At 46.5% G+C, this 20462-nt stretch overlaps 1 protein-coding gene across 1 annotated transcript; it reads right to left on the reverse strand.

Moving 5' to 3' along the window:
* Positions 1 to 15319: 15319 nt before the first annotated feature.
* Positions 15320 to 20259, reverse strand: LOC135397089 (peptidoglycan-recognition protein SC2-like). The gene is made up of 4 exons (XM_064628426.1): positions 20082 to 20259; positions 17310 to 17501; positions 16373 to 16578; positions 15320 to 16035 (listed from the first exon to the last, which is right to left on the reverse strand). Exons 1-4 carry the CDS (start codon positions 20137 to 20139, stop codon positions 15907 to 15909), a joined length of 585 nt encoding a protein of 194 aa, XP_064484496.1. The 5' UTR covers positions 20140 to 20259; the 3' UTR covers positions 15320 to 15906.
* Between the last annotated feature and the right edge of the window lie 203 nt (positions 20260 to 20462).

The raw sequence follows: 20462 nt of genomic DNA on the forward strand, positions 1-20462 counted from the left end.
GCCCATCATGTTCTTATAACTGAATTCGCACCTCCACACTGCGCGAAGAAACAAAACAAGTACCTCGTTACTCCTCCTTTTTATACTCAATGTCGACACACCTTCCTGACGATAGTCACCAGCTCGTAAATAATTTTGCAGTCGCGAGGGGGCGCCTTAATTTTCGAAAAAGGATTTCGGGTTGCGATAGGGGTCGCCACCTCCGCGCGTGCGGTAAACCTACGGCGAGGCTTGAATATTCCAGAAAGGGTTTGTACTTCATCATTTATTTGGCGCGCCCTTTGTATTATGAGACGTTGAGAGCGGGAAATCTGGTAATGGAGGTGCGAAGCTCGGAATGTGCTTGTGTGAGAGAACGTGGAGCTAGCTGATTGGCTGCGACGATAGCGCGTGTTGTGGGTGGCGGCGCGTGCGTTGACTGTGCCCTGCGGTTTCGTGTCGTTAGGTGCTTAGAGTGCTTGCGGCATGATATGTGCTTCAGGGGAACGAATTGATCACTGTCTAAGGTTTGCATAGCGTGACGAAGACACAAGGTTGCCTTCGGTGCTTCGTATCCTGCCCCAGGTCCTTGTAATGCGATGGAACCTATGTGGTGCAAGATAAACTTTGTAGCGAGAAAGGACATCTTGCGGATTCATGAAAAGAGAGTGACTCTGTGGAACGAATCCGATTGGCTGACTGGTCGCCTGTCATGTCTGAGTGGTGCGAGAGCAATAGGAGAGGGGAAAAGGATCTACCAGCGCGCACTAGCTGTTCAGGCTACGTCAACACGCTTCCCACTAACACTCCAGTTTGTTGCAACAAAGTTCCACATGGAGCGCGCACACAAATACGGCATATTCGTACGGCATACACGCTCTTCAAGATTGGCGCCACCGCCAGAAGTGGCGCACGCGGCGGAACTCACGATTTTCACCTGGTTGCCGCCAGCGCGTGGCTCTCCGCGCAATTGAGCTAAAATGAAAAAAAGTGAAGTCACGTACGGTCATCGAATATTTGTCTCAGAGGGGCCTAACAATTGCAGCCACCCACCAGGACATGCTGACGACGTCGGGGGAAGGTCACATCCTACGGCACGGTGAAGAAGTGGGCTGCCGATTTCAAGCGAGGATGGGACATCCTTCAAGGCAACCCCCATCCTGCCAGGACTTGCGGAAGTGACTGCGCAAGAAAGCATCCACTGCGTGCACCTTGCGATCGCTCGGTAGACATCCGGACTATCGCGCAGGTCACGGACATATCTAAGAGCGCGTTTCAGCGCGTCTTGGTCCGATATGTTGACACGCACAAGGCCTCTGCAAGATGGGTTCCAAGACCGCTCACGCCTGAATAAAAACGCACGTGCTCCACCACATCCAGGGACTACCTTCATTTGTTCAGGAAGGGAGTTGCCTCAGGACAGAAGCCGCCGATATTTCGAACAGAGACTGGATGTTGTTCAGAGATGGACTTTGTTCAGGACCGATCCCGCGGACTTCCGTGCCCTGTTCGGGACCGCGGACGAAAGCAGAGTCCACCGCTTTCAACCCGCAAGGGGCAACGCCCAATTCCTTCAGTGATGTCCCCTCTTCCCAAACCGCTAAAGCAGGCTCCGTCTGTTCCATCAGTAGAAAATGGCCACTGTTTTCTGGGTGATGCTCATGCTGCAGGTGCTGGCGCAGAACATCACCGGGGGCTACTATATACGTGGAGAAACGTGACGCGATCGAGGCCGAAGGTCGCTGTTTGTTCCAGAAGGGGGTCCTGTTCCATCACGACAATGCGAACCCATCGAACCTTACGTGAGATTTGTTTCCAGCGGCATGGCCGAGTGGCTTAAGGCGTCCCGCTCGTTCGTGCTGGTAGCCAAGGTCCCGCTGAAGACTGGGAAGGTGGTGGGTTCGAATCTTACCACCGGCTGTGCTGTCTGAGGCTTTTCCCCGGTTTTCCGAAGACTTCCAGATGAATGTCGGCACAGTTCCCCCTGAAGTCGGCCCAGCACGCGTACTAACCCACCTGTCCCCTACTCCTCCCTGCTGTCCTCTCTCCATCTGTCCACATCTGTACGCCGCTCATAGCCACATTCGAACCCGTGTCACCTCCCAGTCTCGGCGTGGAAAGCGGCCACCCTAACCACTATGCCACAGGAGCGTGTCACTGAACTTTAACTCAGTTTAACGTGCGAGGGATCCCATTTCTGGTGACCGAAACAGCTAGTAAACCTGCGTGTGATGCTGCAACCAATATACGTGACGCCGACCAGGAAAAGCCTTCCCACTTCACCTTCTCAGAGAAACCCACACGTGACAGGCACGAACTTAATAATCATTACGCAAGAACAGATACCCTCATTTCGCGTTGCTCAATAGCATCCCATAAAACACGTCCACATTATCCCACCTCCTCTTTCTACAAAAGGAGCAACAGCAAGGCACTTCGATATACGCGATCGCGAGATAACGGCCGTCTCTTTGGCCATTCGGAAAACTAAAAAACCAAAACTAAAAAACAACGCGTTATTCGCTCGTTAAGGGGACTTCCTTTTTTCTGCAACCGCGAGGCGGCTCTCTGCTAAACGCGGAGATCGCAAATGAACTTGTTCGTTTGGAAGTGAATAGGGTCGATCGTCGTGCAGCTGCCTAATGAAGTTTGGAGCTTGCAAGAACAAAAGGGGAGAAGTGACCTCCGCCATTTTGTGTTTCCAATGAAGCGGCCTCTGTGGTGTCTGAGATCGTTTCTCTTTGTGTGCATGACTGCGGGGCGTCGGAGAAACATTATCTTTCTATCTGCGCCGAGGACTGCCAACAGGATTGGTTGCTTTGGGGTGCCGGTGGTTCCTCGAGGTTTGTTTCGCGTTGTTGGGTTTCGTAATAGTAATTAATTGTATCGTACCGAACGTGAGGATGCAATAAGCCGTTAAAGGGGTTGTGACACTTTGATAGATGCGGTTGATTGCATCACGCACACATTGTGAGCATTCAGGAAAAAAAAATAATAATTTTCAATGTGTCGTAGTTCGTGACATGCAAGCCCTTGAAAACACTTCCGCGACCAGCTCTGGCATCAGAGGCCTACGCCATGCCCATTGGTTCACGTAAGCACGTGATCTCTCCCGTGTCCCCTCATTGGCGAAGCTGGTCGTCGTAATGCCACAGTCGAATCAGTTTCGGTATTCGTGATGCCGATACTCGCGTCTATTACAACCGTTGCTGTAAAACTTGGATTGGATCGGATTTAAAATATACTTTAAGATTGTGGCTCCACAGGTGTGGAACAGGCTACTCCAGGTCCCTTGTAACGCTAAGATGTGATTAATAGCACAGTCCACCAGGGGTTGGTGGGGATGATGACGTGACGGCAACATAAAGAATGTACAAGTAGAAAATTATTATGAGTTGAGTAAAGTAGCGTGTGTGCGGCAAGATGTGTCGCCACAGTTTTGTGTTGACACCGCGCGTCGAAACCCTTTGTCCGCTTCGATATCGCCGAAATATTTTATCACGGGGCCGAACTCTCGTTCCATGACTTCGGAGTGCCGCGGCCCGAGTACTTTATAGAAACGCTAAAAAAAAAAGTCGCCTGTCCAGTGCTGCCAACTCTGACAGCAAAAGGCGGCGGACTCTGTTGTAGCGATGAAAGAAGGAAGTCACTGAAAAGGCAAGCCAGCTGTAGGACTCGAACCCACATCTTCTGGATTACCAGTCCAGGGCTCTTACCGACTGAGCTAGCTAACAGACAACCCCCCGGCGACTTCCAAGGATGCGTCATCATGTGCTGTGGCGTTCGCAGGATATTACAACGCCACAGCACCACACAGGTGGTAGGGCAGCAGTTGGGGGAGGCTGCTTTCCTGCGCGCGCTGTAAGAAGCGTTCGTTATAGGGGACGTTGAGCTGAAATCGGTGGAATAGTGTCGCCATTGCCGGAGGAAGCGACGCAGGTATACAACATATGTCGGCTCTGGATCTATCCTGCTCTGACATTAGCTCTGACATCCGCTTGCAGTTCCACCAAGTCAAAGGTCGCTTCACATTAGTTTGCTTAACCGAGACTCACGAGGACGTACGGGCCGACACCGGGACCGACACCGGGACGCTGCTGCGTTCGTTGCTTCGTTCCCATGTGTGCCGGAACGCCCATGGGTCTATTGCAGAATAATGGCACGTCCCTTCGCTGCACGTGAATAATAATGGTAAATACTAAATGGCCTTGCTACTCTGATACATGAAGCTACAATAGCATCATGTACCAGAGGAGCAAGGCCTGTGGAACCACCCACTGTTGCTTGCAAGGCAACCCAGGTCTAGAATCGTTGTAGATGGCCCAAGACATGGATGATGCCATGAAGTTCTGCGCGGTGGACGACGTGCAGTGAGGCATACGTGCACTGCCCCCAGCGAACAGCTCAGGAACAACATACGTGAAGGAGAATCCACGTGTAAAAGTGGGAGTGAAAGTTCATGTCTGTGTAAATCACCGTCCGTACATTTAACTGTCTGTTACATAACCTGGGGCATAATATCGCAATTCTTTTGAAAGAAACATCGAAGGACTCGTGAGGAAAATGCGCCAGGAGAAGCAGAAATTAGGAATACAAGCTTGGGATACATATCCGCACAAAAACACGAGCACAGCCAACGCCACCTAGAGAGAGAAAGCCTGCTTAATATCCCCTCTCCCTCACTCTCTATACGTGGACATACCAAAGTCAGAATTCGTCTGCTACCGCAATTCGCAGTTCTACGAATTCAAGAACTCGCAAATGATTGCAGCTAACTTCGCAAATTTGAACCTGTACACTAAAAGTGCAACACGCTTTCCAGAACATCAGTTTCGAGAAAAATATGGGACCGTCTTGCGTTTTATTTTGTTTTCCCGTTTATTACGCAGGGACGTTCATTACTCGCAGACGACAGTGGCTGCCCATACGGCTGACGGTGGCTCGTCTCCACGGCTACGACCTCTGAAAGCACGTTCGCGATTGGCTACGACCGTTGAAAACTCGATCCTGATTGGCTGATTCTTAGTTGCTTCGTCACGTCGAGGAGTAGAGGTTTTCTCAATTTAGGTGGTGTTGGTACAGCACATGAGAGCTCTCAATCTTGCGTGTCAGAAAAGCTCCTTCCCTATAGGCTACCAGTCTGTGACGTCACGTCATCCGCCCAATAGTGTGGTGCGCTCCTTTCTTTTTTTCTCTCTATCTCTCTGCTTTTGTATTTGCCGTCGCCCGTCCCAATCAGTCGACCGATCGCGTCGCCATAGCAAACGGTCCTCGGCAGCCAATAAAATTGCTCGGCTGACCTGACGTCACAACACGCGAGGGTACCTGGGTGAGATCGCCGCAGCTGCACGTATTCTCACAAACTATTTTTCTCTGGAAATTCGCACTTCCCAAAGGTATTTTGCGTGACAGCCCTTGAACGTAGTATGTCCATATTACGCGGTAGAAAAATACAAGTTCGAAGGACCTTCCATGCTCCATTAAGGTTCCGTCAGACTTTGTGTAGTTCATTTCTACAGGGGTAGCCTAGCGAACGTTACACATTTCGATCGCATCGTAAGAATAGCAGACGGGGTTTCACCAACCGCAAATTTTGCAGACTGGTAGCCATTTATCTGAAGCTTTTTATGATTTTTTTGTGAGCGTTATAGTCCCGTAGAAGAAGAATTAAAAATGAAGCAACATCTTACTCCATGCATTTTCTATGGCCAATCTCACTCAAAAGCTGCCATTTTCTCCTGTGTGCGCTTCACTTTCATTTCACCACGCAGAGGTGGCGCCAACATGCAGAAGAAGACGATTAGTGCATAACGTCAGCATGGGCATGTCGTATCGTTATAGGCAGCGCCGCCTGTGTGAGGTGATGTAAATGTGAAGCAGACACAAGAAGAAATGGCGGGGTTTCTGCCGCGATAGGGCATTGAAAATTCATGAGGCAAGATTTTGCTTAATTTTTAGTTTTCTTTCTACATGACTATAACGCTTGCAAAAAATTCCAATGAAGCCTCGGACAAATGGCTATCAGCTGTAAAGCCGCGTGCATAACAGGAATTTCCTCGTGACAAATGAATGGAACTGGTTGGAAACAGCTGCTAACGCTGATAGATCTATAATGCGGGATCGAATCTGCCCAATACCGACAGTAAGTTTGTCACATAGCTGGGTAAATTACTTCTAAATTGTAATTAAATTACATTACTCATTACTCCAGCTAGAATTTAATTAAATTACATCACTCATTACTGCAATTGAAGTGTAATGAAATTACATTACAATTACTACGAAGAAGTAATGACATTACAAAGTCATTACTACGAGCTTAATCGTAACGATGTTGATGATGTGGAAATATATTGTGGCCGATTGGAATCATTTTAACTCGCCAGTTACCAACTCTCTTTCTGCCAAGTGCCAACACAGAACCCAGACTCGATTATTTTGTAAAAATGTAATGAGTAATGTCATTAAAATTACTGCGCAAAATGTAATTAAATTACATTACAAATTACATAATGTCAAAATTAATGCATTACATTATAAATTACCAGAAAAAGTAATTCATTACTGTAATTTGATTACAGTAATGACATTACTACCCAGGTATGGTTTGTCAGCACGACACAAATTGTTGGGACACGCTGCCTTATAAACGGAGAACGTTAAATATGGGCCGCGCTGATAAGCATGGATGTTAACGCCAGACGGCGCAATAAAACACTGCGACGTTGATCACGGTCATAATTGTCATAACAAATCTACGAATTATCATTACGGAGTTTTGGAATAGGATAGATAGCGCCTGCAGTGCCGCTGGGCTAACAACCAATTCTGCATTTATGACGGAATCCTAGTCCCGCAACAGCAACTACAGGGTGTCCACGGATGAAGCTATGTATCTTCACTTTGTGTAACGTTGAAACACGGCAGAAAGATAAGTTTCGTTTCGTCCGTTGCAGAGATGCTGGAAGTAACCTGAGGTACGTCAACAGCTCTCCCTGAACTCCCTGTACATTGTATCCGTACTACCATTATTTTTCCTCGGACTGCTTGTACATTGATACGTATCCACATCGCGATATAGCGTTCTCGGATACAACTGTAATCATGCATTTTTCACCACAGCACCTTTCTCCCTCTCATTCCTGCTGAACTAATCCAAAACATTAGGCAGTTTCCCATTCTGTAGTAACAACCTTCGTATACTTCGCATTCAAACAAACTATAATTGTACGCCGCTAGCTGACAATGGCAACCTTGTCTGCAACGCGCCACGTGTTTCACGTTCCACAAGCCACTGTCACGATTCGAAGAACAATCACGATTTCTCTCACTGTACAGGGCAGACGATCGAAACAACGCGAAACGTATCTTCTTCCTTTCTGGTGTGCACCTCTGCACCCGAAACATATTCAATCCCGTCTTCTGCAACACGCAGAATTGGCACGGAACGCGTTAGCAGAAACACGATTCTAAATAGCGAAGAAAATGGCGTTCCTCCTCCTCCTCCTCCTCCTCCTACCTATATCGTCTGCTTTCTTTATGCTTGTTTCTGTCCGGATTCGTTTCTGTTGGGTCTGCTTTTGTACATCTGCTCTTCCACCCGTTTGTTGTTTCGTTTGTTTGCCGCAAGATGGAGTGACTGCTGTCGAGATTAGCGTAACTCTGAGTCACGACAGTCCCGCCGTGCGTGCCCGCATCGAGATTGCTTATTTTCTTTCTGCGATGGTGTGGAAACAGACATCTAGTTTCTGTGATGTGTGAGGTTTTATGGTGTGGGCTTTCGTTGAAGTTGTAATAGCGTTCATATCGTACTGGAGCAGGCAGTCAGCTCCTGGCTGGCAGGCTACTTACGTACGTATCTTGAGTACCCTACTCAAGATCAATCATGTTGAATCTGTTTTGTTTCAGAAAGATGTGGCTAATAGACAGATATAAAGCAAAATGGCTTGAAGATACCATTGTAGCTTGGGGATATGTTAGAATGCCTCCATGTATGCCAATGGGAAACAAACTGGTGCACGTTAATTCGTACTAGTTAAATGTCGTTCCCGAGCGCGGTAAAAGCTGGCACAGTGCCACAATCAGACAAATCAATGAAGCGTTCAATACGCGTGCTAACCTGCATCAAGATCAATGAACTTTATGTTCTGAGCAACTAACTTTATTTTGATGGCAATCTCTTCGATCTGAACCTCCATTGCAGCCGCATAATTCAAGCTAACACCTGCACATTTCACGAGCATTAAGCCTAATCTGGAAAAATTGACTGCAATCGTCCGAAGAAAGTTACCAGCCCTCTTGGAGGATTTGCGCCTAAGTTACGTCTTTTGTTCCGTACCCTTCATACGCATGCATCTCCCCTCCCCCATAGCTGGTTCTTTCTCAGTACTCTTTTCCCTCCCTCTCTCTCTCTCTCTCTCTCTCTCTCTCTTTGCTACCTCTGTGGTTGATAAACCAAAACTTCAATCCTGTTGTGGGCGGAGTAGCAAGCAGGCGAGGACAGCTCAATTCCCTTTCGCACTCGCTTCTTTCGTTGTATAGACGAGCCTAATGCCGTGTAGCTTTTGGTTTTTCTTCTGCTCTTCGATTATTTGTTCTTGATCCGGGGTTGTGTAGCCTGTACACAAAGGAGCAAAGAGCAGCATGCCGCGGATTGGATGGCGCGATGCGCGGATTAGGTTTGCCAGTCGTGATTCGAAGCTAATTGGCTGAGAGCCTGATGGAAGATGGCGGATATTGTGTCTGCAGATTTATTGTTTAGTTTCGGTTTATGTTTCGTTGCTTTTGGTCCTTGTGAGGGTGTGATTAAGTAGTGGGCAGGTGGGTTTTTTGGATTTTTTTTTTTAGACGGAGTTGTTTAACGTCTGTTAGGTAATATGAAAGACGGGTTTCTTTCGAATGTAGTTCCTGCCACTCTGCTTCCACATAGAAGCATGGATATTCTGACTTTCGTCTTGCCTAGATGCATATATTTACTAGATTTTACTGCTTGTTTATTGCTTTCTTTTAGCTCTGAAGTTGTTTTCGGGAGCGATACGATGGGCAGACTGACAGCAATATTCGTTTCTACCAGTTCTAGCATATGTGCAAACAATTTGCTGACTCGAAAGTAGTCGGTGTGTAGTTGTCTGTCTGCAAGAAGTCCTCCTGTCCCGACGTGCATAAGCAGCTGTAATATTTATCGGAGACACGATTGTTTACATTTCATACCGGTTTCACAATTATTTAGGACTTAATCAAACATGGAGTCTATACTTAGTCTGCCTTGATTCTTCGTGGTATTTGTGTCACAAGCGCCGGTTGTGCTTCTGCTTTTTTCCAATATACAAAACATGAAAAATGTGACGGTTTCACGTACTTGGTCGGCGAAAAGTGACAGAAGCTGTCGTTCAAAGTCCTCTTTTTATAGATTTCTCATACTTCTAGAACCCGTTCTACCGTATCGCAACGTCAACTTGATGACAGGCAGCTCCGCGCCTTCGTTAGCAGACGAACTGTCATGCGTCCATATTTTCATTTCTCGCTTCGCCTCTAGTCGTGCCCCAAAATATCTTGTAACTGTCACTGATACAACACAAAACGTAATGATTTTAATTATTAAAAAAAGAGAGGCGTGTATTTCAGGGGAAGTGTGCTAATTCACTGCATTCCAGATCGCCTGTTCCTGTCGTCTGCTTGTCAGTTCGTGTCGTCTGCTGGTGGAGAAATTTTGGGTCGTCTCGAACCGGAAGTAACCTTGTCTCCAGCGAACGACGGGTGCGGAATGTTGCTAAACTTTTCAAGATGGTCCTTCACATTCGCCGTTAAATAAAAGTAAAACGAAAACAACAAGAAGGATTTGTTGTTGACGGAGATGTCAGACAGCCTATTTTCGATCATCTGCAATGTCATTGCAAATATTGTTCAGCCTAGCATCGAGTGCAGGGATTTCCCTACACCCCCCTGCATGTTTGCAATCCACCCCTCCTGAAATTTCTCAGGTGACCCCACCCAGCTCGGCCTCCAACACGTTCTGGTAGAGAGTCCGGCGCAGCGAACCTGCGAATCCTGTACCGTCAAACTTGGGCTGTAGGACCACAGTCGTGCAGATGATCGTACCATGCATTTGTTCAAAAATATTTGAAAGTGAGTGTTCAATGCATATATTGCGCGCATATACGAGCAAAAATGCGTGCGGGCACGCAAACTCAATGTGGATCATCAAGAACCATTTACGCCCAACTCAATCAAGCGAGGAATTCTGCTTTTTTCGTCTAAGGGTGCTAGACATTCATTGAGCTTCGTGAGACAAGGTGCTAGCCTTTTTTCTTTGTCGGTCGTGTGATTATGCATCTTAATGTAGAAATGCCGGTCATAATGAATATGCATTCTAATGTACTGTGTTCTAACGTAATAACATGTACAAATAAAACGGGAAAGCTGTGCAAAGATGTCACCATTGTGCCACGATTCTTTCCGTGAACAAGAACCTTCACCTTCACCAAGCATACCCCTCCCGCAGTGAATTTCTGGGGAAATCACTGAGCGAGTGTAAGACAAAGCAGTGGAAATGAAAGCGTGTGACGTTGACGTGGGAACCATAAGTGCGAGACGAGTGATAGTGTCTTTGATATCAACCTTTTTTGACTGGACTGAGGACCAAAGAAACTGTCCCATGCACAGAATACATGTGGGCGTTGAAGGGCGAAAAATACACAGTCCAGTCTGCTAGCAGTGAGAACACAATAAGTCCAGGGAACTCCACTCTTTGTGGCTCACAGAAAGAATACATGGCGTACTTTTGAAACCAGAAATCGGAAACTCACGAATGAAACGATACATTTGTTACTCCGTACGTGGGAGTCGCATTTTGACATTCAGCTTTTTTTCTTTTCCAGGTTTGTAGAACAAACTCAAAATTGTACGTCACTTCCGTACCAAACGGTGGGAACGAAAGCAGCAGCGCGGTTGTGTCAACAAAATTGCCGCACATGCACATCTGGGCCCGCTTGCACGATGCACGTCCTTAACACCTCCCTTCCCTTCAGACCTCCGCACCTAGTTTAGGATTAGTTTAGCTCCTGTGGAGCTGTGGGCACGATTGTAAGCTCCAGTCCAGAACACGCGGCATATACAGGCTGTGCAGGCCCTGGGCCGTGTGCATGGTTCATTAGCCCGCATGTGCATTCCCCTAGTTGACACACTAAACGGGTACGTTAAAAAGAACCGGAAGAAAGTATCCTGCGTCCTCAAAGCACGTTGGAAAATGTTTCAACAAACACAAGTTGTTGGAAAAACAAGCGCGATGGGCGCATATTTACACAGGCAGGGGGACAACGCGCACCACCTGCCGTTAGCTGTCCAAGTCGTACGTTCAAAACTGGCTCCCATTCCAGAAGATGGCGCTAGGTGCCCATTTAAGAATTTTATTTAGCGTGTATTTCGGAATTTTAATGTTACGGAGCAGCATGCACAATATACACTACGGAATCGACAAATACGTTACTCACCTTCGTTGGCGATCTTTGGTGGGTGCTACCGTGTTTGTCACTTTGCGCTAGTTATCCGGTAGCCTGCGCAGGTTGTGGTACTTGAAATTATGTCGTTCTTTACTTTGTTATTACGGAAACCCACACCAATATTTCCGAGATTTAATGCATTTACACCACCTCCTGCAAGATGTTCTGTGATCAGAGGATTCGTCTGCCCGTGTGCTTAATATATTTACTTATGTGGCTCATGCGCAGGGTTTCGCGCTTTCGGTTTTTATTTTAGGGTGCGATTCGGCGTATGTTTTCGGCGAATATAAATCGAAACGTAATTTCAAAAATGTGTGTCTCAGCGTAGCCTTCAAACAAAAACAAAAAAACATATATATCAGGGGAGTAGCCAGAGGGGTGGTTTAGGTTGTTCAACCCCCCAAAACCGTACCTTTGATAGTGCATTTGGGAGAGGGAAACAAGGGGAAAATCCTCCTCCCCCATGTAAAGTGCGCATATAAGCCCCACACCCCCTCCCCCCGAAATATTTTCTGGCTACCACCCTGAAATCAATTTAAAAAATAGCCCGCGTGAGACATCACAAAGGGTACACTTTATTGCTCCATAGTGAGGTGGTGGTACCTAAACTGTGAAAGGAGAGCTAATTTTCTTTCGTTATATTGAACGTGTGCAGCGATTCATCCCTCAATCTCTTCTCGGACATTCATTTGTACCCTGTATTCTTCGGTAAAAACAGAATGGTGAACAAATTTACCTGCGTACATTTTTTCAGTGTTTTTCTGTTAAAACCAAAAATGCGGAACCCTACTTATATGGAACTACTTTAGAGCCAGTGATGTATTATGAGCTGTTCACTTTGAGCATTCACCCTGTATGTACACTGAATTTTGTTTTTGTTTTTTGCAGCACATCGTCAGGCTCATAACCTTCTATTAATAAATATAACTTTTATGTACAACACATCAATCCTCCCAACCACAACCCTTGTACTAATTCTAGCCCCCGTCAGGTTACATCCAATTTTCCGCAGCAGTGTGAGGTCTCCATGCACAAAGTGCAGCCTGCAGCACCTTTAAAAGCATGTATGCATATCAGTGCACAACATGCAGGCTCCTAAATTGATAACGAGAGGATAAAGAGGTAGCAAGCGATGAGTGTAGGTAGAGCGATGAGCAAGGTGTAGATCCATAACTTAAACTCCCGAGACTCGGGGACGAAAAGCGACAACACAGACAAGTTGAGTTTGTATGGAAGACACACATCCATTTCTCCATCCGTGCATACCTCAATATTCAAGATGATCCGAATGGTCATGTTCCAGTTCACCTTCCCAGGTTCTTTCCTTCAGAACTCGACAGTACCGGAACTGACCCCCCAATTATTTCCAGGTCTGCATCGGCAGAAAAGCATTTTGCTCGAATGTAGTGCCCAGTATATACATGCCTACTTTTCATTCTTGCAAATGGCAACAAAGAACAGGACGAAAACACGCGACAGGCCGTAACTCTCAACTACTAAATTTACTAGTTTACTAATACTAAGTTTGCTTCACGCAAAGCACACAAGGTAATGAGTTCTTGGTAACAAGCATTAAGCTCTCTGCTCAGGTAGCTGTGAAGAACTGCAGCTAACGATAAGCCCGTGAGTGCTGGTGACTGGAATCGACCGTACACCTCTCTGTTGCCTGTAAAAATGTGTGTCACTGGTACACTATGCAAACATTGCGCTCTCGTTCAGAAAGACGTGGACACACATTCAGTCTCGTCACATTCATTATCTCTCACATTTTCTTCCGTGAACTCTCGCATTCACACAGAGACCAACAAACCGCTAATAAACCCTGAGGACATCATAAATAGGGCCTTGTGTTTTAGGGTTCAAACCAGTAAGACCCGTTTTTACCCCGTGATTTGCATCATCGTCACGTATGTCGCCCATTTTGACACCCGAACACGAGGGACGAGGAGGGACAGACACACACAACATCTCAAACGTGTGTGTGTGTCTGTCCTGAGACTGTCGACATTTATGGCTCACCAACGTCGGAGCAGTGTTCCGACGAATGGCAGCCGACGACGAGCCAGCAAGTACTATTTCGGAAGGAACAGTGGATGTCGTCGTTGCCAGCACAGCTCGCAGGAAGCTATGCAGCTCTTATTGATTGAATTTCTTAATTTAGTACCCATGGCATTTTGGGGCAAGACAATTTGCACCGTTGCATCATCGGTGACAGAGAATTCAATTATATGTGCTCAGGGTAACGGTTGTACTCTAGAAGACCATCCCATCAATATGCATCAATAACTACTATGAGCATAAACGACTTTACCATGTCACCTGGTTGTTAGCAACCCTGGCCTTGTTCTAACCCATAACCCTGGGAGGATACGTTACCGAGTGATCCATATTAAATACAGTACATATATGGATCCTAATCTCATAAGCACTCATTGAAAGCCTGTGAAGCATATGCGTGCTCTCACTTCGTTACATATGTCACTTGAATAAAATTTTGTCACACTTTTTCTCAATCTCTATCATACATTTATGCTACTAAGGGCGGAAGGCACTTTCATGCAGTTTACTCCGCCTTATGTGAAACACATCTGCTTGCCTGTGTTCTCAACTTGGTATGCGACTGGTTGTCCTGAAGCTACATTGTGTACACGCGGAATCATTGTGGACGTCCATTCCTCTCTGTCGGAACAATAGTGGCTTTATTTTTGCCATATTAGAGTCCCACAACATGCAACATCACGCGTCGCCCGCTTTGGTTTGCTCACAGCGTTCCTGCAGGGCATTCAATGCTTCCCTTGTGGTTTTGAGCTCCTGTTTCAGGGCACTCACAGTCTCTTCCATCGGTGGAGTGTCACCTGCCAAGTGACGTTTGAGATACTCCAAAGGGTCGGCTGGACGCTCAGTTTCTTCAAACAGGCTTTTTAAGGCTTGTGTCAGTGCGTCCAGAACACCGTTGCTGTCGAGGTACTTCCTGAATTCCTCCTTCTTAGAGTCCACAGGCTGAGAGAAGTTCCGGTATGACGACATGGCACAAACAGACGACACAACAAAACGCAGATCAACTGAAGAAATAAACAATAGGCACAACGAAAACAGCAACTTGTGCGCTCGTGCTGTTTCACATCACAGAACTGGATTGTCTGGGCTCGGATTCGGTAGTTGCTTTGGCGTCTTGCATTTGCCAGTGTCGCTGCACCACTCGGCGCAGAAATCGCTACCGGGATGCAAGTCGAGCCGAGAGAAAATGAAAAAGAAACGCTGAATATTACAGTTTTCATGTTTTGAATCTCTCTTCTTTTCTTTTTTGCGAGTTACTATAGGGACATGCGCTTTAGTGCTTCATTCTGCTTTTTGCATTGCTTTTCGGATAACACGTTAGGTTTTGAGGAAAATTCGGTTCACTAAAGTGTGGAAGCGCATGTACAGTGTGTTTGACTACGAAATGTGACCATTTTTTTAGCTTGACTGCTCTGCCTGCCACTGAAACTCCTGCGTGCCTACAAAACTGGGAGCATGAACTTCTTCAGCTCAAGATAAGTTTTCGTGGTTGTGTGAAATATTAAAGCTAAAAGAAAATCAAATTCGTTAGTGAATAAACTATTCTGCATTAATCCGTCCGCGTGATATGACGCATAATGCCAATTTATTTCTAATGGTCATATTACAGGCCATGCGGAGAGAAATCAATGGTCTGATCGAGGGTATCGATGAAGGGTCGACCGCAAGATTTCTGCTTCAGAGCCTTTCTTTCAGTGATGGTGGTATTTTTCAAGCAGACCGAGGCATGCCATGCTGTGCTGACAACGGCAAGTCTATTGGCCAGTGCTCAAAAGTAGTGTGTGTTGTCTGGTGTGGTGCTTTTCTTTTTTTTTTTTTTTTTGAACAGTGTAATCCTGACCCGTCAAGCTACGTTCATCTTTCAGAATCCACCCCGCACTTCCCTATATGAACCTATATCTCGCCGTGATGTTTGCTTACAAGAAGTACAATGTGGTATGTTGTGCTGTTTTTGTGTAAAAAAACTTCAGATATCCATATCAATAACAAGCTCCCATTGCAAGCACCCCAATGTAAGAAAAGGCATCTTGTTGATACACGCGAAGTTCACAGTTGTTTCAGTGTCATCAACAAAACTTTTCACTGTGAACATGTTGTGATTATTTAAATTATGTATATGTATATTTTAAATACCGGCAGTGGGGGGAGTGAATAGGATGTCCGTCGGGACATCATCGGGGCGCTACCTTAATTTTGCGCTACCCTGTTGCAAAGTGTCGTATGAACCGACACCGGGAGCGCCGGGAGCCGACGATGTCGGACCGTTCCTCGCCCACTCCCCGATGATAGCCCGACGGCCTGTGATGCCTGTGTGCCTTCCTACCTGTTTCATTACATATGAGCCATTTTAGCAATGGCTTTGTAACTTTATCTATCCCTTCCGTAGACTCCCTCTGAATCTTGGCCAAGTCTTAATGATATTGTAGAGCCTGTTGCCGGGGCACGACGTTGGGTTGGCATCTCGGTGTCCGTGCAAGCTGTAGTTCTTGCTGATATGACCCTGCGTACAAACAACGTGCTAAGCAATTAAAGAACCACAATATTTTTCCCCCTTGCTTGAGCCAGCGTCATAAACATCATTTCGAATGAACTTTTTCTTTTTTTGACGGGTCTCCCCGAAAAGTAACGTAGTCAGAAAAAAAAAGGAGGGTTTTTCCGAGAACTTCACTTTCCCAAATGCAGTACCAAAGGTATGATTGCGCCTCATGTTACGCCATTGCACCAGGATATTGTAACAAGGACTGTTCCGTCGTACCATGGCAATGTTTTCCGTGTCAATGCTACCAATAACTTTGAGAACGGTTTGCGATTGCGTGGTACTCAGTGCGTTTTCTTACCTTTGACACACCACAAGCAAGCAATTTCTTGGCGGTGTTTAACATTTTCGCGTCGGGTGCTCTCCCAGAATAGTCTCCGATGAACGAGAAGGCAACCCCATTGCTATTGTAGCCGACTGTGTGTGCTCCCACGACGCCCCAGCTACGTCCGGTATACACTCGGCCGTCTCCGCCAATCAGGAAGTTGTAGCCTATATCGCTCCATCCTATAAAAAACAATAGCCAAGACAAGCCCGTAATTAGTTACTCGTTGCAGCCGTCAATCATGCAGCACACCAAGAGGCAACAAGGCGGCTCTACCTTATGCGATCTCGAAACTATCAGAGCCAATGCGTCAGTGTGACGTAGTTTATGGTCTTGCACAACGCCACCCAGATTAACAAAGCCTGATCGCTTAAGCCACGTGACGTAGTCATTAGGGGCCCGCCAATCACGACAGTGCTTTCGGTGGCCGTAGCTAAGTGAGAGGAGGAAATAAGCAGGCCCTTTTTTTTCCCAGGCTACGCCACCTGTCCGCCAGCTCTCAAAATATTACTGCGCCGCAGATAAGATGGCTGGACACAGGGGGGTTCACGCTCTCTCCCTGCGCCAGATAATGTAATGCCAGAAATTGCGCTCCACTACTGATGGCGCGTGGTGGCGCTGCAGTATTTCTCCTGGCGCGCTATTCCGTCTCCTGATCTCCAACGGCATATGTAGTTGACGGACTACATTTCTTTTCCTTCTTATGTTAAACACGACTATAGATACACAAGGCCTGCTCGCGATCTCGTCTGCTTCAGCTTATCGCCGCAGACGATTTCAAACGTAAGCTTTCACTGGCTACCAGTGGCTGCCTATGCGGCTGAAGATGGCTTGTCTCGGTAGAGACGGCAGAGACGGAAACCATGCAAGCTCACAGACCACGGCCACGAAAGAGCTTCAGAGTGCACCGTACCTTTTCCCATGTGGAAAGACTGATATCCTCGTACCAGTCTGCTGCAGCTGGCCTTGCTGTTGCATCCAGCGCCCGTCGTATGGTGGATGAAAACATATCTGGCGACAGGATTGGGCATGCGCTTCACGCTCGTGGCTTTCTTGGCACCCCACCCGCTGCGCGGGACGATTTCTACACCTGGGCATTGAGCGGCTGGAACACAACAAGATTATGTATGTATGATTCTGATGAAGAAGATGCAGAGCTTTAAAGGACGTTCCTGCACTTGGTAGGGTTATTTGCATCGAGTTGAACCTGTAGTCTTGTCGCGTACTCTACGTTTTCTATTCTGTTCGTTTGTTTTTTCCCCCAAGATCGGGGATATGTACCCAACGTGGGGTATACACTAGTTCGCACGCATATTACTTTTATGTTCTCTATTCCGAGTTTTAGAGAAAAGCGGGGTAATACAACCGTAGAAAAAAATAATAAACTCATCCGACTGTGGTGTGACGGCCGTGGGGGAGGTCACGCGCTTATTAGAACCAATAGGAATTGTCGGGGCTGTTGCTCCTCCTACGCCAGAGCTCGGCGTGAAGATGTGTTCACGTTCCTAGCTGTGTCTCGCCAACAACGATGCGTGGAAGAGTAACTCTCGTTTCGTCAATAGTCTGCCGTGCAGTAGAATGCATGCGCGATCCAATTAACTGCAACTATGCGTCTCACAACCCCTTTAAATTTGCATTGAGGTGGCCCTCACGGTTTTGCTATATTAGCGAGTGCAGGTGACTTGCTGCGCGTGCGTGTGGTCTCCGTTCCTTACACCTTTCCAAAATCCCTCACCCTTCGGAGAGCGCGTAAAATAAAGAGAGAATGAAAAGAGGGCCACGGTCGTGACGTCACCTGTTTCACTGGCAGGGCCGATCACGTGACTCTCGACGTAGGACGTGCGAGGACCTGTCGACGTCACAGGTTACGATCGGAATCGTCCGTCCGAGGCTGCTTTGTCGAAGTGCTTTTGTTAATGTGTTATTTGTGTTAATTTGGATTTTGTTAATTTGGTCCCGCAGGGACAATATACACCGCACTGCGAAAATATTTTGGATGGAGGCCACCGATAGACAGCATGACGAATGAAATAGAGCTTATAGCCTCGCTAATATTGTCGCCCTATGTGACACACCTATATACACGCCCTTGTGTGAAGACTGACCTTACCTATGACGCAGCCCCGCCTTACCTATGCAGTATTGTGCTGCGTTCGGTTGCTATTATTTTACATTGCTATTGTTTTTTTAATTGCTATTTTCGAAAGGGTAGGTGCTATTGATTTTTACTGTATTACGAAAACACATTCAACTGAATGTTCGTAGCCAGGTTTTGGAACAGTCTACTCTTGGACTTTTTCAACAAGGGCTCGCAAACGAGGAAACCCAGCAATGAGGTAGAGTGTCACCCCTGGCGATGAAACTCCACATTCATCATTAAAATAAATTTGCTGTTGTCTAGGAAGATTTATCTCCCTCTCTCTGTTACTAACAACAACGTCGTCGCAAGGCAGAAGGAGGAGACGAAGGAACCGGAAGGGACTTTAGGGGCTTTAGGGAGGAGTGTATTGACGCGCCATCTATTTCGACCCTATTGGAACTTCTCTGCATGAGCTTTGGATGGGTCTCAAGAGATGGCGCCGCAAATACCACTCGTCTCATAGGGCACCCGTTGCAAGGGGGAAAAACTGCATCTGTTCAACCGGAACGAGATTTTTTTTTTTTTTTCATTGCCGATATTCATCGCAGAAACAAAGAAACAAGAGTCTGTCAGCATAAGGATATCCTCCGACAAAAACACAGTCACGGACTATTTGTGACCTTCGTTTTCGTTACTGACGTAAAAGTTTGGTACAGGATTTTCATTCAATTCAAGATTTTTTTTTCTTTTTTCTTGCTTGCTTGCCGCGGTTTCCATATTACCCCAAGCAACACTGGCAGCCGAGCCAACAACGTGTCCACAGTGAATATTTTTCTAACGTAGATTTCGTTGACAATCGCTATATGCCCAAAGAGTATGCAGTGAGCAAAGTCGTCTTGTGCTTTGTGGAAATGTTAACATTTTACATACGAAATGCACAGTTTCAATGCACAGTTTAAAGGTACTTTTGAAATGTGGAGAGCAACAGTGAAATCACATTTATCATCCATCTCCATGCACAAAGCAGTACGATATATATAAAATGCCTTCACAATATTTCAAATATAATAATAATGTATGCGCCGTAAACATATATTTTATAGGAACATTAACACGCAAAACTTTCCCCTCGAGAATGAAAGATGGCGTTGCCTTGACACGATCACAACGATCGATTGATTGATTGCGATATAAAAAATATCGGGATGGGCACGATCACAAAAAAGAACGGGTATTCATTCGTTGCGTCGTCCCAGCGAGAGAAACGGCACTTTAGGCTTTCCCTCACGTTCTGAAAGAAGCGGGACAATGCGGATATGCCTCGGATCGGTCTCTTCAAACGATCACCCGTGATGATTGGTGGAATCGTTTGAGTGTACCAATGACGGCCAGCTCCGCATTGCAAGCCTTCTTATGAAGGAGATGGAAATGGAATGATTCCCTTTCCTTTTGGGCTAGTGTCAAGGTAGCTGCAACTTTCCTTCTGCGAGGAGAAACTTTTGCACTATTATTGCACCTTTAAAGGCAGTTGGCTTGCGAGATCATAAAATATATATATATATTCTATAACACCGAAAAAGAATCATAATGCACTGCCCAACTCACCAGCTTGAGCTGCCACGCTGACCAGCAGGACAACACCAAAAACCCGCGCACACTCCATAACGAATAGGAGATTATTTTCAAAGCTTTGGAATAGCTGCTACCTTCACTCTCGAACACCCCGCGGAATGCGCGTGCACCCCGTGTGACTCTCGTCAGATGCTTTGTCACGCGTGTATACGCATTTATGTGCAGTGAGAAAGGGGGAAGGTGGTGAAGTTTCGTGAGAAAAACAATGCGTGTGTGTGTGTGTTTTTTTTTTGGGGGGGGGAGCGGGGAAACACATGGGATGGGTAACTTCCTGCACGAGCACAGGTTACAGGAGGTTGCGAAAGAGAAATGAGAGCGATAAACTGGGATAGGGATTTACCTGACGAATATTTG

The sequence above is a fragment of the Ornithodoros turicata genome, chromosome 6 (assembly GCF_037126465.1).
Source record: "Ornithodoros turicata isolate Travis chromosome 6, ASM3712646v1, whole genome shotgun sequence".
In the NCBI taxonomy this organism is placed as follows: Eukaryota; Metazoa; Arthropoda; class Arachnida; order Ixodida; family Argasidae; genus Ornithodoros; species Ornithodoros turicata.

Bases quoted from the DNA above. Each gene is read 5' to 3' on its own strand.
- LOC135397089 (XM_064628426.1), bottom strand. From the start codon at position 20,139: ATGGAGTGTGCGCGGGTTTTTGGTGTTGTCCTGCTGGTCAGCGTGGCA. The intron at 17,502-20,081 runs GTGAGTTGGGCA...GTTGTGTTCCAG, and splicing joins CAGCGTGGCAGCTCAAGCTG to CCGCTCAATGCCCAGGTGTA. The intron at 16,579-17,309 runs GTACGGTGCACT...TGTTTTTTATAG, and splicing joins GTCTTTCCACATGGGAAAAG to GATGGAGCGATATAGGCTAC.